We start from the raw sequence: 27101 nt of genomic DNA on the forward strand, positions 1-27101 counted from the left end.
ACAGATATGGTGGGAGTGTACAGGAAGGGCTTTCTCCACCAGGAAAAAATATTTTCCTAGCAATGTAGAGAACTCCGCAGCATAATTTGGATATCAATGGTAATGTCATATATCCTTCCCGGGAATCTTTACGGCAAGGTGTTTGTAGGTAATTTTTCTGTAGGCGAACTGAGGTCAGCCTGGAAAGGCTTTACTGGTGAGCCACAGATTCAAGAGAGCCACCCAAGGAGACTGATTTTTAGCCATAATGGGAAAAAAAATCCTAGAATGATTTTTCTCAAGAAAGCCTGCTTCTTTCTGAAAACAATAACAGTCTTCCTAGTCGTTGATGACCTTTTCATTAGTGGTGGTTTTACTGCTATATAAATAAACACCGGTGTAAGCTTTTCACAACTTTTGTTTGCTTGTCTTGTTGCTAAGAAGAGTTGCGTTGTCAGCCACCTTCTTTAGAGAGTGGCGATTAAAACGCCTTTGTGACTAATACATTTCTGATGTTAATAAAGATAGCATAATATGGTATGGAGTTGTTGAAAATGTAAAAATATTTGAAACCAAGCTAACTGGTATCTGTATAACGATTGAAGTTGGTTAGCTCTTATTGTTGTTAGTTCAGTTGGAATGAATGGAGAGAAGAATGTAATGAGTTTTATAAATTTTTATAATTATACTTGATAGTTGATATACACATCTTCCTTTTACTAACTAATACTTTGAAAGCTACGAGCTTGCAAACATGTTTACGTTTAGAAATATTAGTTAACCGCAAACTACTTATGTGAAGTAAAATACATTGACAAATTATGTGTATCTTAGTTTATACTTAATAGTTTCAACTACAAACACTTATGCTCATATTTAATACTATTTTGCATTATGTACAGGGCAGTTACGGGTATTGCCGTGTCGAACAACGGCACTTCAATTTTCACAACATCTCAAGGTATGTCTGAGTAGCATTTGCTAATTGTCATTCTTGTATTTTAAAAGCTCATTTTTCCATTGGTGAACTATTTTCTGATGAGTGCAAATGTTATGTGAGTTAAATCAAAATGTAGAATTAGTGTGTGTATTTAAATTAATGCTTTGAATTCATTCTTGGTGTACAGAGAAGTACTTCATCCAAAGCTTACACACGTCGACAGTGTAATATGTCATATGTTGTTAGTGAGCGACAACAGGGCCATTCCTCATTGGGCAGTTAGTCTCTCCATAATGGGATGCAGCTTCTTAATCCGAAAGTCACATTTTCTAGCAATTGCAATGGAAAGCTACAATTCTGTTAAGAATATCTAGGTAAGGATGGTGCTTTTCTGCCTATATTTCTAGACTATCGGATGTAGTAATGTTTTTTCAAAAACTGATATCTTGAACATTCTTGGAACAGACTACAAATATACTATTGGCCAAGCGTACCAGCTGAATTCCAATACTCTACTAGTCCTGTCCCCCAAAAAACACCTATTTGTTTTCACTGAGCCAAACAGTTGAACTGGTCATATTAACTTCCAGGCAGACACACATAGAGCTCCTTCGATCTGAAGTCCTTAATCAGAACTCATCAACTTAGCTTTTGCTGCATACTTGACAAGCAGTGTTGTAATACTCCAGTATTTTACCAGCATGGTCAGTATTTTCATGTTAAAGCTGGTAAACATATAGGAAAAATCAATCAAAGGCCAGTACTCATCTGTATTGATATGTACACATAAAAACAATTAAACCTGTGCTTGATCTCAGTCCAATTAAAAGGTGGACTGAGACTATTGTCCAGGCTAATGCTCTCTGCTTTGAGTATGGTCTGAGGGCCTTGAATGGGAGGACGCCAGGTGACAAACAAGGGGCGAAGACATTTGACAATGGTCGGCATTCTAGCAGGATTGATTATGTTTTATGTAGCTTGCAATTATGGCAATCAGTTCTAGATATGGTTGTTGAGGTTAGAGTTGAGAGTGACCATAACCCCATCTGTGTAACTCACCGATGGTGGTCTAGTAATCGCCTAATAGCCGGTGAGATGGTTCCGTGCCTGTCTGAGGTAACTTTAACAAATAATATGCGTAGACTCAAGTGGGGGGAGCTCGAGCATAACATCCTGGCCATCGCCGATATAGATATTAAATTAGTTGATTCTATTGTTGAGCTTGAGGGTATGCTAATCCATGATCCCGGCAATATTGAAGTCGCTGCATGTCATGACAAGTTGTTTGCTGAAATAGGTTCCTATTTTATGAAGCCCTTGAGGAACAAGAATAAGGCTCCAACTAAGAAAAATAGATGGTATGACGGTGCTTGCAGAGAATCTAGGACCAACCTGGTGAAAGCTCTGTCTAATGGAGGACAGGAGTGTATCCGCTTCGCCAGACTAGCATATAAAAAAGCTGTAAGAATGGCCAAAAAAAACTGGGACGAGCAACGTTGGCTTGATTTAAAAAGTGCTTGTCATACCCGAGATTCCCGGTTATTTTGGAACATTCTTAAGTGGGGCAGTGGTGGGCGGCCTGATAGTCCCTCTAACTATGTCTCACAGGTAGAGTGGGTCCAATATTTCAAACCTCAATATGCTTGCAATATCTCGTTTAATTTTGCATGGGTGCCAAATTATGTTTTTTTCTCTCAAGGTCCCTTTTGCATCCAAGATGCTAATAGGGCCCTACGCTCAGTTACTAGTGGACGCGCTCCTGGCCAGGACAGGGTTCCTTCAGACGTTTTTCTCCACAACAAAGATAACTGGAGCAAGTACATAACCCTATTGGCTAATGCTGTGGCTGCAGGTGCGCCAGTCCCAAAATCATGGAGGGGGGCAGTTATCATACCTGTATTTAAGAAGGGTGATAGGACGCTTCCGGGAAACTATAGGCCAATTAGCCTCATCGATTCCATTCAGAAGGTGGTAGGGAGGATGGTCCTGAACCAAATACAAGAATGGATCGGTGATAATAACATTCTGTCACCCTTCCAAGCTGGTTTTCGGAAACTAACCAGTACGGTGGACCAAGTCTTTTACTTTGTCCAGCTCCTTTGGAAGGTGGTGACATTGGGGAAGGGCAGTCTTTACGTAGCTTTTGTTGACTTAAGGGCTGCCTTTGATCTTGTTCCCCGCCACCGGTTGTGGGCAGTCCTTGAGAGGCTAGGTCTCCCCAAAGAAACTTTGACAATGGTGATGCGTTTGCATGAGACTAACTATGCTAGGATCCAGTGGGGTGGGGCAGGAGAGGACACATCTGAGTTCCCGGTTGAGCGTGGTGTGCGACAAGGTTGTACTATGGCACCCACGCTCTTCTCTCTTTATATCAATGGGATAGTTGATCTCATGCTCTCTGTTAATACCGACGCTCCAAGGTTGGCTGGTGTTTCCATCCCCATATTATTGTTCGCAGATGATACGCTTATCGTATCCAGAACATCTAATGGTCTGCAAAAAGCCCTTCGCCTGTTTGAGTTTTGCCTTGACCATGGTCTAGAGGTTAATGTGGCAAAAACGAAATTTATGGCCTTTAACCCTCATAGCAGTTTCCAAGGGAAAAGAGTGTTCATGAATGGGCAACCTTTAGAATTGGTAACCAATTTTACGTATCTTGGATTGCAAATTTGAAGTAGTAATAATTGGCGCCGGCATCTTGAAATGGCCTCCCTGCGATTTAAACAGTTAACTGGTGCCCTGAGCAGGGAATTTAGCAGGTCATTCACGAAACCAATAAGCCCGGTTTTGCAAGTTTATGAAGCGAAGGCCCTAAACTCTGTCCTCTATGGGGCGGAGCTCTGGGGTTTTGATCAGCTAGCGACTTTGACAAGTGTGGAGCACAAATTCCTTCGTAGTATAGCTGGTCTTCCTCAGAGCACCCCTCTGATCCCACTTAGGTATGACCTGGGCAGGAGGTCCATTAAGGATATCGCAAGGCTTCGTCCGGTTTTATACTGGCGGAGGCTTTGGACTACTCCTGAACTTTCCCATTATGCCAATGGCCTCATGGACATTATAAAATCTGATGTCTTTCATAAAATCGAGTGGCTGAAGAACTTACATGCGTCCTTAAAAGACATGGGTATGGAAGGGATGTGGACTGATCCAGCTACTGCCCAGTTTCCATCAAAAAGTTCTCTCAAAATAGCATACTGGGAAAGAATTGATTCCCGGGTATTGAGCAGAGCATCAGGGATGTCCGTGAATTTTCTGGAGTTCAAAGACTCCCCCAGCCTTGAACAATATTGGGATCTGGTGACTAATGTGGGCGACAGGAAACTCTACTTCCAGTTTAGAGCTGGCTCTTTGCCTCTTAGATTCTTGACTGGAAGGTGGGCCAGGAATTCGGAATTGCAGTGCCCTGCATGCGGGGCTGCGATTGAAACAGCTCCCCACTTTCTGTTTGCCTGCCCGGCATTTACCATTCCAAGGCGCGTTTGGCTTTCCCCAATGTGTAAATCTCTCGGCACAAGGAGCTGCGCTGTAGCATTACGTATTTTGCGCACTAGCTCTTTGACAATAGTTTCTGTCGCATTGGCAAAATATTTGGGCTGGGCATGGGCATTGCGGAGAAAATCAATTAAGCGTACCCTTGATGGCCTTTAATGAATTCTGTGTTTGGGTTTTCCCTTTCATCAGCTGTGCCAGGGACAATTTTAATTCCAAAATGTTTTTATTACTACATGTCAGTCCATTGAAGTGTTTAATGTTTTTTTAAAAGGTATTTTAATGTATTTATTGAAATGTATGTTTTTATGTACTATGTTTGTGTCTTTTATGATTGCTTTTTAAATCGAATAAAGACTGATTGCATTATAAAAACAATTAAAGTACTCTAAACGTATTTTAGAGTTTTCCAGACAGTTACAAATTCCTTTTAAAACAAATTGCCATGGTAACAATGAAGTCAGATTTCAGATGATTTTACACATCATATTCATGTGCCAGTTTCTAACTCTTCCCCCCCCCCCCAAACCATACATTAAAACATAAAGAAATTAGAGGTATTTTTCACTGAGAAAGATTGAAACCGTATTTTAAATAGTTTTAAATGGCTTTGGGGGTTCAAATCCTAAAGCCTATCATAATGGTAGAGAGGAGGAAACAAAGGTGAGGTCTCGGCCAGGATTGTGCACACCAAGGGGACTTCACCAGAAGGGCACTGCATGTGACTTTCCAGATTAACCCTATCCCACAGGAATGAGAGCTACTTGACCATTTGCCTCACACCAGTTCCCAAGGGATCAAAATCCTTCTCCAGACACCAATCGGACCAAGTGCCCAGATATGCCAGAATAATCTGTGCATATTGTTAGTTTCAGAGGCTCAAGACTGTTCAAAGAAGAAAATAGCACTGTTTGAAATTACCAGGTCTTTTTTCATTGTCCCTAGCAATCCACCAGAACATGAGCTAAACAAGCCAGTCCCTCACCAGAGGATGAGGCTTTCAGAGATAACCCATCATAATCCCTTATAATACTTGAAGATGGATCAGAAAAAAACTGGAAACCAAGCTTGAGACTTGAGAGTGACGTTGCCAAGATCACGTCTGCATTTTGATTCCTTGTTTAGAATCATAGCAAATGTCAGGATCATAACAAATAGAAGGCAGGCTTAAATGGACAGTCTGACCAATCCTGCACAAAGGCATCTACTGTTGCCTTTTCAGGGGCTAGTTGCTAATGGAAGAACATTGGAACCAGCCAATGAAATGGGTTCCATCTCCCCAAATGCATTTGAACAGGCGTGAGTTTAGTATGCAGGTGCTACCTTCGTCGGGATGTACTATTCTAAGTTCACCCTATTTATAACCTAAGCCGGGGGGTATTTTGATTGACTGGATAGTTGGAAGGTCCAAGCAAAAATGGCAACATTTGCACAGTAGCTCCCCAAAGTTTCTTGACTTCTTCTATTCCAGCTGTTTGATGATTCTGACTGCTGGTATATTGTGCATTCTTATGAGAATTCGGGACTTGAACTGGTTCCCTAGCATGCACTTTACCACAAAGCATCACCAAAAGAGCTCCATTCAATTGATATGAAGAGGAGGCTCATCCTTAGATCATTTCCTGACCGCCGGAATCTGCCTGCACTTGGTTTCCCAGCTGGATATGTTGAAGTCCTGTTCTGGGACCATATTGGAAGTTCTCCTGAAGATGGCCTAACCTTTCTAAGTGAACATTGAGTCTAACCACCATCCGTCGGGTCCATCTCTTCCATGTAAGTCATGCCCTTCCTCAGATGCTGAGCCGGACAAAGGGGTTAAGCTTGGAGCTTCACTAGGGAGCATCCGCCATCTTGGCTGCGCAAGCCACTCTCCTTCCAGGAACATTCTATTATAGGAGGTATCAGAGGTTAGATTCACCCCCCAGGCTTTATAAAAAAAGAATTCCAGTGGCGGGCGTTCCCTAGCAAAACTCCACGCTTAAGCCCATTGTCCAGCTCAATTATGCCTACTGCAACAAGCATCAGCCCTTCCACTTAGCAGCACACTGCTCCTTGGGCAATAGTGGAGCTGTGACACTGTCAGAGGAGTCTTGGGCGGCTGTGGAGAAAGGCGTGGACTGCACTTTTGCTTCCACTGTATGGCGGTGGGCAGAGGCCTACCCATGGAGTGGACCGACTTGTCTCCTGGACCATTCGCTTGGAACAGGAGTGCTTGCCGATGGGCCCCTGGTGGGGCTGCAGTGACATAAGCGGCACCCCCGGGCAGCGGAGCTTTGGTGCAGGCTCAGCACCCTCCCCCCTCATTTGTGCAGGCCCTGGGGACTTTAAATGTACGGGCCTTTGCCACGCTGCTGAAATACCTGGTCTTGGAGTGCCGGTGGGTGGGGAAGATGCACGTAGAAATGGGGCTGCCTGGGAGGACCCCTAGACCTGGCAGCACTTTATTGGAGTGGTGGATATTGCGGCGCCTCCCTTTACCTTCCCTGACCTGTGACGTGCTGCTGCAGCCTACATCCTTGCCCACTAGATCAGGCCGAAGGGGGCACTACCTATAAAATAGCAGACCCAAGTCCTGGGGAGCCGGATACGACCATCTGGGGGTATTCGCTGACGAAGGTAGTCGTGGCCCGCCTTTTGCTGCCCTGAGTAGGCTCCTGGTCTCCCTGTGACCGGTAGCGACCTAACTAATGATCCGTCCCAATTGCTTGGCTGCTCGTGCTGTGCAGCACTTCAACTTACTCTGGCCATCCCAAGCAGCCTTACTGTGCAGGCAGAATCTTCCACCTAACTGGCACTACCAACGCTTTCTCACAATCTGACAGTAGAAAATGCACGAGAGATTACTTTTCCCTGACTATACGCTAGCAATGCAGCTTCAGCGGAGCTCCATTCTTGCTGTCAAATGCAAATTTCAGGAATGGGTCTTGACAGATGGCACATCATTCTTCTTCACAGATCTGAAGGTGGCCTGGAACTGGGCAAAGCGGAACCAGGCTGGGGGGGGGGGTCTCTTCATCGCCACCGGCAGTAGACTCCCAGGTTTCTGACTGACAACGACATGGATGCCGTGGCAAGAGTCGCAGCTGACATGCTCGCCCAATCTGGAATTATACAAGAGAGGCATTAGACGCTGCAAATGGCTGCTGCTTTGTGAGACCCGGCTCCATCCTCGGGCCCTTACAGAGACAGCACTACATCTTCCAGCGGGGCTCTGGCAACATGACACCCCAAACAGCAGACCACCTCCTTTAACTTTCTCCAAGAGCTGGATTAATATCATGTTTCCCCCTTCCTTAACACATGCCCCTGCAGTTCTTGTCAGGCCCTGTGCCAGTATAGATCATGCTGAGTATACTGGACATTCCTCCACCACCTGACATGAGGGGGTGACTGCGCTCTTGCACATACTAAAAGCTGTCACCAGTCTCCTTGTTAGCTTGCCTTCACTGGCGCCAGTAGTTCACATGTTTGGACGGAAGCCTGCTGTACTTCCGCTCTCTATGGTATTATGTGTTATCCTTTGTTGTTTTCCATGGGCTTTCAATTGTTGCCCACATCCACCTGAACCATGGACTCCTAGGTGAGCCTTGTAACACTACCCTGTTCTTCTCCAGATACCACCTCTCAGACAGCTGCCATAATGGCTCAAACTAACATACTTACCTGGAACATTCAGGACATGCACACTCCTTCCTGTAGATATGCTGTATACTCCTACTGATGCTAACAGGCGACAAACAACGCATTTCTGCAGGAATCCCATCTCACTCGAGCAGAGGTTTCTAGCTTACACAAGCGTTTGAGAGGCCAGGTATTCTCTACTAGCTATTCCACGTATGCTTGTTGGGTCTTGTTGTGGATAAAAGAGTGAGTCCCGTTTCTTGCTGGACCACAGTGGCTGATCCATAGAGGCACTATGTCCTCATTGAGGGCAGGCTGAAGGGACCGACATATGTTACTTGGTGTGATTTATGCCCCTAACACTGAACAGGTGGCCTTCCTGGAATATCTATCTCACTGGAGTGGGCTTCCCTGGTTACTCGGTGGGGACTTCAACAGTGTCAGGAGTTGTTATAGTGGGGGAAAGGGATTAAATGACCCCAAGCTGGTGTGACTGAAATGTCCTAGTCATTTACACTCCTCCCATATCTGTGATAACCTCATTAAAGGCAGATCAATGGTTCAGAGGATCCTACATGCGAATTCTGTTTTTGAGAAAGGAGATGATCAGGACCTGATGAAAGGATGGGTTGATGCTGTCATCCTGCACCCTGTGTTGAGTGCCACCCATGGCTGCTAGATGCAGTATATAAAGAGCCTTACACCAAGACGCACTTTATCCGTATAAGACCATTACATTGGTAAAAGGTCACCACTCCCTCATAACACTTAACTGCAAATCCATTAGAAAAGAAAAAGGCCGTTCCTCGAGGTGGACTAAATGGGGTACATTGATGTCATTTGTGCATGTTATTGTAGTCCTTTAAGGTTGTAGTTTTAAAAAATGACAGTTGTTATCACTACTAATCCAGAGGTAAAGGTTATCTTCGCCCCTGGTCCTGACAAAGAATTTTCACTTAATGGCAATGGCACACTACAAATATTAATATTCTAAGCTGTAAAGATTGGTTGATTTTTCATTCAGATAATGTTTTCAGACATTTATGTTTCTGAATATCTGATATTTCAGTACATTACCATGTAAACATTATTCAAACTGTCCAGAATGTGGCAGCTGGGATCCAACAGCAGACTAAATCACAGTAAAACATCTTAACAGTTATCCGTTGATTGTTGGAGTGACAGCTGACTGCTAGGCTGTGTCCCTTTCCCAGTAATTCATATTTTCCTAATTGACTTGGATTTCTACCTTTGGACTGCTTGTTAGGATAACTGTTTCCTTCGCTGGTCCCCTCATAATTATTGTTTGTTGGCCTGGGTGGAGTTTGCGGAATTCTGCTATGCAGAACTCCAGTAACTGCTGAAAAACTCTGCGGATTTCCAAGAGTGCAGTAAGTCACCCTGTTCACGCTGATTTTTAGTGCCGGGAGTTTATCCTGTGTGAACTGCCCCACATGGAGTGCAAGAGGGCACTGCTTCTTTCCGATGTTCGAGTAGATGTTCTACTCGAGCGACAGCTTCCTCAATGCGGGCGGCTGATTTCTCAATGCGAGCAGTAGCGACCTGGATCGACCACCCACGTAAGAAATCTCGCCTGAAGGTGGACTAGCGTATGATTTTTCTCGCTCACGCTGGCCAACTTATTGTTGGGGAGCCGTGTGAAGGGACAAACTCTGTGCTGCTTCGCGAGGTTTTTCGGAACTCCGCATAGAGTGGGCAAAACTCTGCCGGCGGAGTGAAATTCGACGCCACCCCTAGTTTTTTTGCACGATCTTCACCTTATTCACACTAGATTCCTGCTTGGAGCTTGGTTTCTTATTCCTCCTGATTTCAGGAGAAGCATCTAGCTGGTCTTCTGTTAAAAATCCAACGCTTGGACCGTTTGTTGTGAATCACTGATTTGGGCCTCTGTATTTGTGCTAAGTATCTCCAATATTCACTACTTTCTCATCCTATTGATATGCCTATTTTGGGACCTACTGCCCACTCTCTGTGCTCTAAAGCCTTTATTGTCCTGATGATGACTTTCTGAGTGGTTGAAATGTCAAAACGTCATAGACCTCCATACAGCCAGATTGGGGAACCTTTACCTATGGTGCCCTTCTTCTATTGTGACCCTTGTAATCTTCACTGACCCTTACCATCACAGAGTCCTTAGATCAACTGTTTTTATCTGCCCATTTACCACATTCTCACTTATGTCACTTGAGTAGTGTGAACACATTATAGAGGACCTATAATTATAATTGTTCCATTTAATAAATTATTCTGTTTATTTATAAATTATTTCTCCCTGGTTTTGATGTGGCACAAGATGGAGTTGTGAAGCAGTATCCCTAGACAGTGGAAGTGTATTGCCTGCATTCATGAGCTGGAGTGTGTTGCTTTAGACACTCTAGTGAGAAGGGATGGGGACATGGCTGCCTTTAGAAATTTTATCTGACTTGTTTAGCAGAGGATTGCTGATATTTCCTTCTTGAGCACAACCATTTCACAGATTGGTCAAGGAATGAGAGTGAGTTATTTTAGATAAATTTGTTAGAGAGAGGGAGTTTCTAGGCAGAGCTCAGCCTTTTGTCTTCCCGTCAGTGGTATCCAGGAAGGCTGAAGACACTTCGATGCAGAGCTTCACACTTTTTGTGTTATGGGTACTTCTACATAGAACCAACACCATCACTACATCATTGTGCAAGCCATCACCATACACAAAGATGTTATCCGTACAGTAGAAAGAAAATGAACTTATGAAAAGACTGCCCCCTCCACCCCCTCCACCCCCACCCCCACCCAGTCTCTAGTTTTGGGACTGCAGGCAGTGAATCCAGGTTTGCTGTCTGGAAATTGTGTATTAAAATCGGACCAAAAAAATCCTACTTAGTACTAGTCCCAAGGCAAGAATGAGGGTACTTCACAGAGCGCTTTAAGAACTACTGTGAGCCAGGATTGCTATTGCCACTTGACTGTTTCCTAGATGCAAGGTAGCATCACCTGAAGTCTGCACATCTTGCTAGAAAAGTTGTAGGTCTGCCTGAGACATAATTGCCTTCCTACTGAGAAGGGAGTGCCTTTCCCCGCATGAGCTGCATACCTGAAGAGAAGAAGCCCAGTCGATGAGTCTGGTGAGAGATGCGGCCCAGAAAAATCAGATTGCCAAGTGTGTACCCCAAACTGGTGGTGAAGATCTACCATTGCGAGTGCTGTACCAACCTGTAAGGATTGCCTTCGACGAGCTGCTGCAGTATTCACCTGCCCTATGCAGCGAGAAGGATGGTGGCCACCTGAACAAGCTCCAGTGACTGCAAGCATGACCCCTTGCCCCCTGTGACGAAAGCTGCACACTTCAATTGGAGATTCAGAGTACTCTCTACATCAGGCAAACACAAACACCTGCGAGATATTGACATTTAAGTTGGCTAAATGGATTTTGGTGGGACTTTTAAACATAACTGCAGCTTCCATTCAGGAGCTGCATAGTCCAATATTATGGACTGACCTACAGTTCACAGAATACAAGAAAGCTGCTTCCCTTTATCTTAGTGAGCTTGCACCTGCGCTCAAGTCTGCAACTTTCTGATTTTGTGGAGTGAACCCCATAGATCCTATTGTGTGCATACTGGTATTGCTAGCTTTTCTCACTGTATCATATTATGTGTTAGTGTAATTAAAGTACTTCCCTTTTCTTTACAGAAACGGACTTGGCTGGACATTCTCTTATTGCGCCGATTGTTTCATTGCTTGAGTTTTGAATCTGTACACTTTACACCTCCCTGAGATGCATTGGACTGCTTGCCCTATTTCTCTGAATATCCAGTGTGGAAGGGCTGTTCCTAGCCCAGTTTCCAGCATCGTAGTAGGATAGAGACCCCAGGACACCAGTGGTAAAAGGCTGCAGCCACCACTGTTGAAGCTCTGTGGCCACCTGAACCATTTCTGACACCAAAAGTTTATTAGCAATATATAACAGGGTACCTGTTTTTTGCTTGTGAGGATAATCTTCTGAAATCTTTGAAGCATGAATGTAGCTTTAAAGAAACAGCACAGTACAAGGTAGTTGGGAGGGATGCAGTAAAGGTGAAGCAATGGAACTTACTGAAGGGGTGGTGTCTCTTCATGCAACATCCGAAGCCAAGCTAAAGTAGCTTTGATTGTATACACATAAGGTATTCCTTGAAGAAGAGAGGCTTCTGTTTCTTTTGAAGATGAAAAAGGGATTTTGCTTGTCTGATCTGCATCAGGTGGATTTCCAAATCTGAGAGAAAAGGGTTTGCATTATAGGCTTACTTTTCTTGCAGTCTCTTCTCTTAAGCCTGTTCTGCTGTGGGTGTTTTGTAGGCCACTGCAAATTGTATTTCTTAATAGTACTCAAAAATCAGGTAATATGACAAATTACAAAGTGTGCTGCTTAATAATGTACATAGGTTGGCAGTCGTTCATTGAATGGCTGCCGTGGGGAACTTCATTGACAATGGATTTGATCATTTCTTAGCCCTTTGAGTCATGCTGCTGTGAACACACTCTTTACGAGGGTTAGGTCACAGACTGGGATGCCAACAAGCAGGACTTTGTTCTCATGCAAATGCCATGGGAGAGCTGCCTAGATAAATGTTCTGAAGTTTGGCTTCATGAGTAATGATCCTGCAGAGAAGGGTGATAGCTGGTCCCAGACTACCTATGTTTTGTTTTCAAGGTATATCATAAAGGTAACGCTGAATTTGATTTGTAAACAAAGTAATGTGCCATTTTTGACAATCAAGTGGTTAATCGATTGGAATTCTTGTTTGAGAGGTAGCGTTTGTTGTAATTGGTGATTCAAACAAACTCCATTGTCACAAGTAGAACTATAAATATACCTTTGACACCCACGGCGATTAATGAAGAGACTGTCCTTCAGGCATGTGATTTCATTCCCAGAAGAGTTTTAAAAGTGGATTGAGTATCATTAGCATATTAATAGATCTTGATGTTTCTCTGCCCAGAATACTCCACTGGGTTCTATGTAAATGTAAAAGAAATCACTTTTAAAGTTATGGAGTCTTTGCCCATCTTACAAGACAAAGGAGCATCCCTTGGCCTTCACTGAAGGTGGTGTGAAGCGGGGCACAATACTTGACATTGTTCAGTGCCACCAAGAAGGGAGAAGAGGTTGTGTCCCTATAGTTGCTAATCTCGAGAGCATCATTGGTGTTCTTGGTTTGCAGTCTCTCTACTGGATAGAGACCTGATGGCTGTTGGGCACCCTTATAGTTAAACGTTTCCATGAAGCCGGGTGGAGAAGGTCTTCTGTGCCTCAGTGTAATGATTCACTTTTTTTGTTTCAAAGCAAGAAATGTTTTGATGAATAAAATTACAACCATTGCATCATTAAATACATACGCCTACTATGAATGAATACCAGCCGTGAATTCACAGCCAATACCGTTATTGATCCAGTCACTTTTATGCTGTGTTTCTCTAGAAGACAAAAGAGCAGCACATTTCCCCTGCCACCATGGAGTTTTTAAAGTATTTCTTTATGGTCCATTTATGTTTAAAAGGTCGTAAAGCTGAATGTTGCCCAGCACACAAGATCCCTATTTCTGTATCTCATATGTAATACTTGACACACCAAAATTATAAGTCATTCTTATTAAAGACATCTGTGAATTTTTCAGAGGCTAGAGCATTCCACAGTTGATGGAGCGAAGTCTCTTTGCACCCTCTTCAGCAGAGTCATGATAAAACCTTGCTGAAGTGGTGTACCATAATCTGTAATATCTTGCATCTCCATAAACTCTAATGGGTCTGGTTTTATTGTCTTTACAGGCAAGGGATCCACTAATACTCTAAGTACACTGCACCAAGGGATCAACAGTATATCTAACACTATCTGGTGTATTAAAATTGCAATGTAAAACTGCTATGTGCTTCATCATTGGGTCCGCTTCTGTGTGGGAATGGACATCCACATCATAGGTTGGAGTACTGTGTTGAGATGGCTTAAAGATGGACAGTGACCGGAAGGAGTACAGAGTGAAATATAAAGGGAGCCATATCACCATATCCTTTTCCGTAGGCCTGCCCTATTCATTTCATGGTAAGCCAACTGATAAGTTAACAACCAGCACTTCATTTAGATATAATGCAGGGGAAGATGCAGAATTACCTTGAAAGTGACACTGTGTCTTTAGAAAATGTTACCCTAATGAGCTCTCGGGCAGATAGAAGCTGGAAGGGACCCTTGTTGGCTACCCGGAAATATTGGGCCTGCAGTTCCCAGTTACATTAGGGCTTTTATGGGACAAGTATCCCCTCAGTAGGAGTTGCTGGATTGTGGTATCTAATAAGAATAAATCAACATGCTGGGTGCTCTCTGTCACATTACTTGAGAGTACTCAAGTCTTTCTAAGCAAGAACTGTTGCAAAGGATCTGTGAACGAGAAGTGACAACCTCGGATTGGCACAGCAGTGTCTTTCAGTCCGCATACGTTTTGCTTTTCAGATGTGTGAATAGATTTTTTTGCATTCTGGCATCCCAGGCTTGTCAACTTTCCATCTAGCTATGAAAGAAAGCTCGAGGCATATACTTTCAACATGGAAAATGTGGCCATTAGTGAATGCAAACTATATTAGTTCATGGCTGTTTGATCGGTGGAAAATTCTTTTGAAGATAATTTAGCTTCCAATTTGACCAATTTTTTTTTGTACACCCTTTCTCTGATTATGTTTGATCTTGTGACTCTCAATTAATTTTTGTATTCATCATGACAATGGTTTCAGATCCTCCAAGTGGATCTGGTATCATTAGGTATCTGTACTACTTCCATTCAGAAGCTCTCTGGCTTCAAACTTAGAACATCTTTTGTGGAGACCCACTTTACTGCATTGCAACTGGAACAGTCCTCCACTTCAAGCTTGGTCGCAGAGAGGGATACCTAACTTCGACCAAGACTTTTCAGAGGCTATAGCATTGTTGCCAGAGAAAGAACTGTCAATAGAGCTGTGTACATTGGCTTAACTGTGAGAAGTTGGCCTGGCATATGCTGTCCAGTAGTTATAGTGGGCACCTTGCACCAGTCCAACAACCCTTATTGATGATAGGTTTAAAGACAACCTTTATTGAAAGCTATCCTAGTGGTAGCTATGAAGAGCGGCCTTCAGTCTAAGACTTGAAGGAGTGTAAATCAGCTTGGTTTACCAGATTATAACCTCTTGAATTACTAAATGAAAGGAGATCCACACAAGGTATATATAAAATATATGTATTTATTTCTAAACACTCACTACTAATCTCTTCATGAGATTCGAGTCCAAGATACAAAATAATACAGTTCTAAAACTACAGTAAATAGCACAATATACAATGGGCCCTAGGGGGGACCAAACCATATATTAAGAAAGTGGAATAAGAACCACAACTTGACTAGACTCAGTGCCTAGAGCACGTAGAATCGCTGGGACCCCAAGGAACCACCCAAGGTAGTGACACAGACCCACGGGGGACGTGTGCAGTGTGAGAACACAGCCGCGAGCCCGTACTATTCTATGGGAAAGTGGCAGTTGGAATTTTAGAAGTTAAGGACACTTAGGAGAGGACTTTGAGCAAACCCCTTTAGATGTAGGGGGTTCTAGGACCAGCACCCACGGGAGCACCGGAGTACTCGAGTTACCTCACCCAGGGAAGCCGGGTGCATAGGTGTCAAATGGTGTCGGGAATCGTCGTTGATTTCAGTGGTGATGTGCTGCAAAGTGCTGCTGCCGGGAAGGAGAAAAGTGTCCGGTGTGATCCAAGCCTGGATTGAAGATCAGAAGAACCTGAAAGCAGAGGGGACAGAGTCTGGGTCACTTTACAGTGACCAGGGGCATGATGGACGAATGCCCACTGATGTCTGGTGTTTCATATGCGAAGAGGTGAAGCTTGACTCTGCAGCCACGAGGACCAGGAGGCGTCGACAACGACCAGGAGCTGGATTCAAGCTGTCCCACGAAGGATGTAGAGTGCTGCTGTGTTGGTGCCCTGATTGGACCCAACAAGCCTTGGCAACAGCAACCCATGCAGGAAGAGAAAAGATGCTTCGGTGCGGGCCAGCAAGATCCTGGGGACTCCCCAAACGATGGAGAGTCAGGGTACGTCTGGAGCAACCGCGTAAGCCCAATTAGAAGTAAAGTTGGCTTCACAGGGATCCACCAGTCGACAGACTAGGGATCGCGAAGGGGCCTCGAGAGAAAACACAAAGGGCCTGCTCACGGAGCACTCGTGGAGTGTAGGCGTGCAATCTTTAATGCAAATGGTGCTCGGGGTCAGGGCTACAAGTAACCCAAATCTCAGCTGTAGGAGTCATTGGAAAGCTGATGTTTCTGCAAAGTGACACGGTGTCCAGGAGTTCGGGTTGCACGATCGCCACGAGGGATACGGGCCTCAGACTTGCTGTGGGCACTGATCGACCTCTAAGACCACGGAAACCCACCTCCTGTGTTGCAAAGTTCTTCGGAGTCCAGCGGAAGCTTCGGAGATGCAAATCGGTCAGATGTGTCTTTGGTGCCTGCCTTGCAGGGGAGTAACTCCTTTACTCCATGGGAGATTCTTCAGTCATCTACTTCAATGTAGATCGTCGAAGTTCCAGGAGTCAGTATCAGAATTTCGTCCAGGTGTAATCTATAGTCCTGTTGCCAGGGGTTCTTATCTTATACCCAAGGAAGGGGTTGGACAAACTCTAGGGACCCACCTATGGGAGGGTCTGGAAAGAGGGGTGCACCCATTTCCTTTGTCCAGTTTTGTGCCAGAGCAGGGGCTGGTAGCCCCTGCAACTGGTTTGAGCTGGACTATGCACAGGAACACCAAATGTGCCCCCATTTTGTGATTCCAGGGCTCTGTTAGCTGGTACCGGGTATACCGGTGCTATCCTGTCTCGTCCTCTAGAAGGGTGGGATCATACTCCCACACCAGTTACTGGTGTGGGGGTATGATTCCAAGGTGTTTGACACCAAACACGACATGTTTCCGTGCAGCCATCCCAAAGTTAGCATTTACTGTTTAGTTATAATGCACTTAAAAGTATATGTTTTGACTGCATCACAAACAACCCCAGAATAAAGGTTCCGAAGGCTGCAGAGGGGCTCAGCTCATGCATGGGCACCCTCTCACATAAAACCCAGCACCCTGCCTTCAGGATTAATAAGGCATAATGCATGCTGCAGCCCCTGGTAGGCTTCTGGGGTGCCTATGCTCTGGGTACATAGTATACCATATACTAGGGACTTATAAGGGTACCCCAGAATCCAATCGAGAGTGTACCTAAAGTACTGGTAATCACTTTAGAGAGGAAGCCGCTAGGCTGGGGTCCTGGTTAGCAGGACCCCAGCCAGGCTAAACTCGAAAAACCGTGAAACCTCAGCAAAAATTGGGGGTAACTATAAGTATAAGAAGCAGATCCTACTCTCCTACACTAACTACCGAATGTAGCTTTGTTGTCTGTTCCAGTTCAGTGTTCTTGATTTCATTATTTTGTTGGCACAACACAGCAAGTAGTTTCTCACTTTTCACTATTTCCTTCAGTAGAACCTTCATATGATAATATTTTTAAGATTTTTAAGATTCAAGTTCATCTGTATGGTTTAAATGCTCTTGCAGTTAGATCTCCTCCACTGTTTTCATTTAAGGTGGGATTAAGTGTCATGGCTTTGATATTGACCCCTTTCAAAGGCCACAATTCAGCAAGGTTTATAAAAGATCCTCTGCTATTTGCTATTCCTAGTCACCTCATGCTGCAGTGGAAGTCACTGTTGAGTTATACTTAATAAATCGTGCATTCGGCTGCCTTTCCAAATTTGCATGGGCCCGACGTCAGAAAGATTTATACTTCTTCATTCACCCTTGCATGATTGAGGTTTAATTTAACAGCTTTTCAAGGATTTATGTGGTGCATAAAACAGCCTTGTGAATTTTAGGGATCTATGTTGTGGAGGGCAGGTGCTTGGAATAAATTATTTAATAACATGGTGAATAGGTTGGTGTTTGACACTGTTGACTAATGATCAGTTAGATTATTCATCTATGTTTTAAGGTTCCCTACTCCCAGACTTTTATCAAGTAACCTCTTTTTATTGTTGGTTTGTGACTACAGTCTATGTTCTCTGAACTTCCATCGTTCCCCTCTTCAGAATGTTGATCTTTCTCATGAAGTCTTTTATGACCTTAGGTCTGATTGGTTTTTCGTGTCTCCTCATATTCCTCTTACCCTATCTCTTTCCTTCTAGTAATGCCGTTGTCGTCTGTTTTTTATGTTTGACCAGCCTCTGCAAAATTGTACAATATATAGGCATGACTGACGGAGAATGTTGTGCACCTGTGTTTCACTTAGGTGTGAAAAAAACACTTTAAAATAATACATTTTTGATTCTAAGGAAAACATAATCTGCATTTGTGACATTTTATGACATTGTTGCACTTGTGCCCAATAAAAGTGCACTGCTGTAGCACAGGGTTTGACGATGCTAAGTGAAGTTAACACCACCCACTATGCTTTTAGGTATTCCTAAATGTTGTACGTGGAAACGCATGCACAATTGTTTCTTTCATTAATGAAGTATGCTCCTAACAAAGGTAGAAAGGGAAGGAAATCCCCTAATATTAAATGGAAGTAGAGAGGAGGTGGCTTCTCCACAGAGAAAAATATTTTCCTTGTTTAGCAAAAACTAAAAACACATTTCCACATAACTTAGCCATATGAATTTTTTACCTAGTGGAAAACTAAAACCATCTTTCATGCGTACATTTTTGAAGTGATAGTACTCTTGGAAATGTAGGACAGTTGATTTTCCTTTACTGGCCTGGCCTACAGAAGCTATGGTTAGCCTACAAGAGTAGATTTCTTATTTAGTTTTAAGTTGGCTAGATTTGGGAATGAGGCTGAATCATACTACAGTAAAGATGTAGTGACTGCCAGTGACCCATAGGGAACTGCAGAGACTTACAAGCCCCCTGTGCATCCTGCCATCCCTTCATAGTGTCTTTAATTTTCCTAGCCAGCTCTGCTTCTTTGGGATTTCAATTGATTACGCCTACATATGGTTCAAACACGATTTGTAAACACCCTTAAATGATAGAGAGTGGTAACACTAATATAATATATCTCAAAGCAAATTATGAAATTGAATTTATTTCTCCTAGAAATCAGTTTTTCTGTTTCCCCCCATGAAGACTCATTATGCATTTGACTTGTCTGATTCTGTTTTTGAATATTGTTTTTTTGCATTAGATTCTACACTCAAGATGTTTTCTAAAGAGCTCAAATCACTCCAAAGAAGTATATCATTTTCAAATATGGTGAGTTTAAATATTGGTCTTGAAGATTTTATGTTATATGTTGTACCCGTTGACAACCCTAATTACTTTTAACCGATTAGCTCTCGTCATGACTTGTAAGATATTCACTCAGATACATCATTCACATAACTCTGTGAATCCTTCAACCATTCAGTCATTTTACAATTTAATGTTAGCTAAAAATTATAGGCGCTCTTAAAGGTATCTCATGGCTATGTTTTGAAGGACATTTAAATGTTTTGGTCTTCTATAGACACAAGATAAGAAGGTGCATGATGAAAACAAAATATTGGCCTGATATTTTCTATATGCTACCTCTGTGTGGGATCTGAGTAGTCAAGTAGGGAGAAATGCAGTACACTTTGTGCTTCATTTCAATTCCACCCACGTGGATTTGAAGGCAACCAAGATGATCTATTTTATAATTGATTAGATAGATCTCAAATCTTTTGCAGGAGGGTTGTTGTGAGCAAGTGATTTGGTAGAATTACATTTCCCCATGTTGGCTGGTGAGGATACACTCAATATTTCAGTTTTTTGCGGTCTAAGGTTTAGATTATACCCCAATACAAAATGGAGCTCTAGGGGCAGAGATTAGAGTAGATTATACCCCACCTTTCATTTGTCAGGGGTTTCAAACTGGTTTTGTAGCTGATATATTTTGGAGCTATTCGCATACTCTTGGATTCTGAATCTCTGCGTGCTGAGTATGTTCACTTGTGAATGTACAGATATCTTGAACAGCACTTGAAGCTAAATATGCTCTAAAATGAAAGACCTTTTGAAGGAGTGAAAGTTTCCATTTGATTACATCACAACCATGCCAACTAATGCCTTACTTTTTAAAAAAAAAAATATATTTTTATTAAATTTTTCCATCAGCGCAGTGACACCAACAACCGAGAAAAATAAAGGACTCCATCCTCAATGTACATATCAGGAGAAATCCGTACTTCCCCCGCTTCCACCCTAATGCCCCAACCCTCCACCCTCTCTACCCCCACCCCCACCCCCCCGTCAGTGTGCCCGCGTCAACCCCTCCTTCACTTCTGCTGGGAGGGACCCGGGGTCCGGGAAATCCGAGCCCAGGGTAATCAAAAGAACTAATGCCTTACTTATAGTTGTTTTCATGCACAAGCTTGAAATATTCTCCACATGAGTGCTTCACACAGGTTTGTCTTGATGTAACCAGATTATATTTCCGTTTCCACACAGAAAGTCAAGAAAGAAATAATGTCAGGTCTTGTCCGTACCTTTGCTAAGTGAGCCAAAGGAAGTTTATCTCGGGAGCTAACCATAGTGCTGACCTACCCCTTTGAACTATTGTTTGGTTGAAAGCACACATATCATTCCCATTTGAGAAGACATCGGGGGGAGCACACAGTGGTCCTCTGGACTTCTCTCTGGTCCCTAGGATGCCACCAAATATGATTCCCAAAAGAGGAGCTGTTGCAATGGGGCACCTTCTCCTTTACAAATTAGTTACCACCTCTTTTGAGGAGTTAGTAACTTTTCAATGGTTTGCAGCCACAATTGCAGTTATAAATTATCGATGCTGTTGTGACTTTGTGACTTGTAGTTAGGAGCAGACACTTCATTCTTGCCACTTTCTCATTATAATTCAGAAGGTTTTTTTTTAACAATCTTTTCATTAAGCTCTTTTCAGTACAAACTTAAGTGTATATTTACTTGGCTCAATTTGAATACCTTTCTGACTTGCAAAATGGGTTTAGTTCAGTTCACAAACCCTATGATTTTGTTGTTAACTGGGCTTGAAAATGCAAAAGTCGTACAACAGTCCCCAAGTTAATAGGGTGCATAGAGGGATGTATTTAATGTATGCTTTTGATACTGATGTGTTCAGTACACTAACAATTACCAGATCTGACTGTAGTGAATAATTCAGAAGTATGGTAATCTATGAACGGATCAGTCATAAAGATTGAGACGGTTGCTGTTCTGAAATAGGTGAGCGAAATCATACTGGTTTTGCTGGCACAAAGTATCCGTCTCTTTACCGGCCATTCTAGATCTATCGGAACAACCAATGTTAAAAATAACTTAAGCAATGTGTATAAGTGGGGAAATATGAAAAACATGTATAGATCACCATAAAGATCAGACACAGTACCCCCAATGAGAAAGATTGGTTATATGCAGAATGCTTGATAGGTGGGGTTTACACGAGTACATCTAAACTCGTCCTAAAAATCTTGGCAATGACTAGAGCTTATGTAGACTACTCTCTCACATTCAACAGCTGCTCACAGTAAACCTTCACACGCCTTTCCTTTAATGAAGAACTTTTGGTATCCTCTTTTTAGGCTAGACAGTGGTTGACCAATTGGTTCGTTATCCATTTACCAACTGAATAGATTCACTGGTCTATTGACCAATTTAGTATACATTATGCAAAGTCTTTATTCTGACAAAAGGTTAGTATTTGTAATGAGATTTAGAATGATAACATAATGTGCCTTTTGTGGAAATTCTCTTCCCGCACAATCTTTAAATCTGTCTAAGAGAAAAAAGCGGTGTTAGGTATTCATCTGCTAATTTTTTCTATGCAAAGGGGCCATTTCCATTTGTTTGGTCTCCATAGCATCTGAAGGTGACCGTTGGAGCCTAATTGCTACAATTTGTCAGTGACTTTCTCCTTTATAACCTGTTCCCCTGTATATAGTATGCCCTGGCACTGTGCTCCCCCAACTTCTCAATGAGGCAGAAGAGCTGAGGGGAGCGTGAATGGGACATCCGCCATTTTGGTGCCGACTGTCCATATGACGCTCTCCTCTAAATCAAGCCTATTGTTTTTAGAGAGCGAAAGGGAGCCCCCACTGAGATTTGTAAGGGGGCCGGCCCTATGTACTACATCTGAATGGCAACAGTGCTTGTACAATTGTTATCCACATTATTAAAAATGTATCTGGAACCAGTAGGGAAACTACAGGGAAATTAGTTTAATCCTTATGTATTTTTATAAAGCGGGACTGTTGACATGCACAGATGATGGTTTACTGAGTGTGTAACAATAATTCAGCGAAGTTATCCTTGTCACTCATTTTATACTGTTCTATCTTGTTTTGAAAAAGATACCGTAAATGTGATAACAGAATGAGTATTTCCTCTTGTGATTTGTAGGCCTTGTCATCTTGTTTGGTCTTACCAGATGATTCCACAGCCATATGTTCTTCATGGGACAATCATGTGTAAGTATCATGCACCTGCATTCATGTGTTTCCATATTCACAATGTTGTGTTCAGGAGAATGCTTAAAGAAAGTAATTGATAGGTGGTGACCCTTATCACTTTTGTAATCTTTTCCTTAGATTCTAAATGTGACAGCTTTTTGTTTATTTCCACATGCATTGTTTATGAAGCTAGCTATTGTGACATTGGAAAAATGTTTACTACCTGTAACTTGTAATTTTATTTTGTCTCAGTTATTTTTATTCTATTGCATTTGGAAGACGACACGACACTTTAATGGGGCATGATGATGCTGTCAGCAAGCTCTGTTGGCATGATAACCGGTTATATACTGCTTCCTGGGATTCCACAGTAAAGGTGTGTTTCTTTTACTTCATGTACCGGCCTTTAATAATGTGAAATATGCCTATTACTAATCGGTAATCTTCATTTCTCCAATTATTCTTCCTCGTATCAGGAGTTACATTTAGTGCGGTCAGGCACCTCTGACAGAGTTATGCTAAAAAGCCTCTCCTCCATCCCCCTTCTCCATTGTCCTCCTCTACCTCCTCCACTCACCAGGGAACCATCAAGGAGCAGCCGAACCTTCAAAATGTTCTGATATCCTCTAGCACTGGAACTCAAGGTCATGACAACAGGCAGGGGAGAAGGTTGTAAGTACTGGGACTAAGAAGAGTAATCAGAGTAATGGAGATTACTAGATAAGTAATTAGGGCTTTATTTCTGCAACCCTTCATCATCCTAACCTGTGTGGTTGTGACCTTTCTGCCTAATGCTATCCTCACTATTTAGTGAGGATAGCATTAGGCAGAAAGCTCACAACCACACACAACACCTAAGCAACACAAGGCACTCCTAGAAAGGAACACTGCAGCAACGAAAGAAACATAAGACGAGGAGAAAGGTTACAGGCATATACACCAATCATGCAGTCAGAGACCAGCAATCACCCACTTGCCACAATAGTGGGAATCAAACAGCAGCAGCAGTTCTAAAGAGGCTGACTAGCCCTCGGACAGAAGTCGCCAAGCCCAGATCGAAAAAGAATACTAACTTAACCATGCCACACAGAGGCACCACAGAACCAAACCAACAATGACTGGAAATACAAAAGACGGACTAGACAAGGTAAAGGTGCTCACAAGCCAGCCCAAAACCCACAACCAAGCTAACTTGTCAGAGAGACACCTACCAACACCAAGAAACAATTAGTAGTTTGCACAACAAGGTAATGAAGTAGTGAAGAATAACCCAACAAGAGGCACACCAAATAGCCACAGTAGAAATCAGAACCAGTTCTGATGAAGACGGGAGGATCCATGGACATCCCCACGTCAACACTGAACCTAGGCTAGATGTAGGGGATAGATAAACAGTAGAGGTGCCATCAGGGCTGAAAAATCAGCCCATATGCCCCAATCCCAGCTGGGAGCACTTCTGATAGCCCAAGGCCAGACCTTCACTTAGAATTAGGAGTTCACAGGGGAACAGCATCAAAAAGGGAGCTAGCCAATCGATTGGCACAAGACAAGACCACATCACATGGAGGAAATCCACCTAAAAAGGAACACATAAGCCTAGTCAGAAGAAGATATCCTCCTAGATAAGAGGCATACAATGAACTGGGGCCCCACATCTAAAAGACCCAGTAGTTAAGCCCCAAGTGGTTATTGGTGTAAACAATAGAGGACTTACCAAGCCTATCAGGCGAAGGCCAACAACAGCATGGCAGAAAATGCTAGAAAGCAGAAATAATACTGAACCAAAGAAAAAACAAAGCCAGGACAAGGAGCCTGTAATGGGACAGAGAAATTGTCTACCTTTTCAGCCAATCAGAGGGAGACAGAAGGCCACCAAAATACTCTGGAAACATTAAGGCAAAGCAGCTGTAGCAGACAGAAAACAACTTCCATCACCGAGAGCCAAATGGTGCTTGTCAAGCCCTAAAGAAAAATAGAAAAATTTGAAACTAGACCCAGTACTCCACAAGCTAAGGGAAGGGATAGGCTTGACTGTAAAAAGGCAGCCTAGGCAACAACACCCCAAACTCAAAACCCATAAGAGCACAAGCATGGGGGGGACCCCAAGGCCAAACCACATAAAAGAAAGGAAATAGAAAACTAGATCAGGGCAGAAAGTCAATATTCCCCACACATGATACCAGGCAAAGGACACTTAGTCAGCAAGTCAAACTCAACAGATGTGCATGCCCAACATGCCAAACCACAAATTTTTCAGGTGAAGACCAGTATACCCCAGACCAACAGAGGCAGCACCAAGAACAGCAGGCAGCATAACGGAAAGGCAGAGCAGGCTGAATACCCATAACAGTGTCCAAACCAATCTCACACAAAGGATCAAGAGATTGGGAGCCCAAGAGAATGCACCTATCAGGCAGAAAGCACTTCCCAATCCCAGCAGAAAGCACAAAGTTAGCCGGGGCAGCTAAAGCCAACACATTGGTTTCCAGCCAACCTGAGCAAAGAACCCATGAAATGAGAGGGCCCAGGAAAACTATACAGGCAAGTAGAAGGCAACTCCAAAGCTTCAAGTCCAGCATGGAGGGCAAGGGCAGGCACTGTGATCAAAGCCACAAACTCTACATCTCAACAAAGGCACATAACAAAGGACCATGCAGACAAGGCGTCTACCAAGGGTTCCAAGGTAGGTGGTAATGCTCAAGCTCCAAGCCCAGCAGGGAAGATATAAGGAATTCAATGAAGTGAAAGCCACCAACCACCACTGAAACTGACCCAAAACTAAAAACCGAGACAAGACGGGGTCAAGAGAAGAATCCCAGCAGGCAGAAATGTAATCCTAAAGCACCAAGTACAATGGGGAATAAATAGGGAGCTCACCACCCTCATCAGCCCATAACAAAAAGGATGCAATACAATAGAGACGGTCAGTAGGGAAACTGGGTCCAGGAGAAGGATCTGAGCAGGCAAGCCGAAAATGGAGCACAAGGGGAACCAGGCTGTTTGATGCTTAGAAACTTCATTCCAGCAGACCACAAGAAAAGGACCAAGGTGCCAAGGAACTCAAGAAGAGGACCCTAATGGGGTTTGGAGAATTGCCTATAGTCTAAGAACCGCATGGAGCATACAGGAGGGATATAAGAGCAGCCAGAGCAACCCATCACCTTTAGAAATGACCCAGGATAAAAAAGGCCAAGGAAATGAGGGCCTAAGAGAAGGATCCGGATTTACAGCAGGCAACCTCTGAGTCCAACATGGAGGAACCAGGACAGTTCATTCCCAGAAACCATATTCCAACAGACACCCAGCGACGTAGGACCCAAAATAAGGACACTGGGAGGCAGAAGGCAACCACACACCCCAAGCCCAGCAGGGTACACCAGGAGAAGCCAGAGCATGCAGAACACGCCTGATCAAAATTAAAACATCCGATGGAAAATAAAAACATCCAATGGAACTAGGATCGAAAGAAAGAAATCTGGCAGACAGAAGACAACCCAAGCCCAGCAGGAGAGCACAGGGAGAGCCCAGGTAGGCAAAGCTTGCACACCTTGTTTCAGCAACCCAGAACAAGGGTCCAAGGACACAAGTTGCCAATAGAAGAGTCCAAGCAGTCAGAAGGCAATCCTCAAGCCAAGGTAGGGAATCCACAGGGAAGCCACAGAGGTTAAAGCCACCAGAACCTGCCAAAACAGACTTGGAACAAATGGTCAACATGGCCAAGAAGTGACCAAAGGGCAGAAGTATATATGCCCATCCACCTAGATAGGTGAGGAGGTTCTGACCAAGACGCAGACTATCTTGCATCTCTGAGCCACTGATAAGTGCTGAACAGGCCTCGGAGATTCATTCTGTGCCCAACTAGATCCAGAGGATCACAACTCCTCCTGTCCCAAATCCCCCCCTTCTACAGAGAATACTAGAGGCTAACGCCCTGGGGGAGAAGGCCACTGGAAGACAACACAACCACACACAGAGCAACCCGAAGGACCATCTGAACCAAAGGATAGCCAATGAAAAATCAAAAATAACTACCCACAAGCTCCAAAGCAATGACTAGGAACTCCCACCAAGGAAGGACCAGCAAATTGCCAAAACAGCCATACACCTCTAACCCATTAGTGAGGTAGGGACAACAACCACCCCCGGCTTTGCGATAAGGCATACAGCCCCTGAGCTGAACATGCCAAACCTAAGCCCACAGTGACTGAATTGTAAAACAAGAACCGAGATATGCCAAACCTGTTAATGGGACATGATACCACCCATAACACAGACGGACTCCAGCCAGGACAAAACCATCGTGTACAGCCCAGAATTCCCACACCAACCAGGGTAAAAGATCGAAGTTCTGCCCCTGGATGAAAGAAATCTCAGGGGTACAAACATTTAGAACTTGACAGAGAGACAAACCCAAACTTGAATTATACTGGAACAACAACGAAGCCCAACATACATATCCCATGTGAATTGCCAACCTGCCAGGAGGGGGAATGGATGACAGACTATCTGGCATCTCCAGGTATACAGGGATCATACACTCAGCAGCTCCCAGAGACCCTAAGAAGCTGTAATGTTAGCA

The 27101-nt window shown here is 43.5% G+C and overlaps 1 protein-coding gene across 1 annotated transcript in view; it reads left to right on the forward strand.

Moving 5' to 3' along the window:
- Positions 1–27101, forward strand: part of NSMAF (neutral sphingomyelinase activation associated factor) — a 624890-nt gene that overhangs the window by 501614 nt on the left and 96175 nt on the right. Inside the window, exons 23-26 of the mRNA XM_085605566.1 lie at positions 882–940; positions 19264–19331; positions 22473–22540; positions 22775–22898. Coding sequence (XP_085461692.1) covers positions 882–940; positions 19264–19331; positions 22473–22540; positions 22775–22898 — 319 coding nt within the window. The remainder of the gene's footprint in view (positions 1–881; positions 941–19263; positions 19332–22472; positions 22541–22774; positions 22899–27101) is intronic.

This window comes from Triturus cristatus, chromosome 5_1 (assembly GCF_964204655.1).
Source record: "Triturus cristatus chromosome 5_1, aTriCri1.1, whole genome shotgun sequence".
NCBI lineage: Eukaryota > Metazoa > Chordata > Amphibia > Caudata > Salamandridae > Triturus > Triturus cristatus.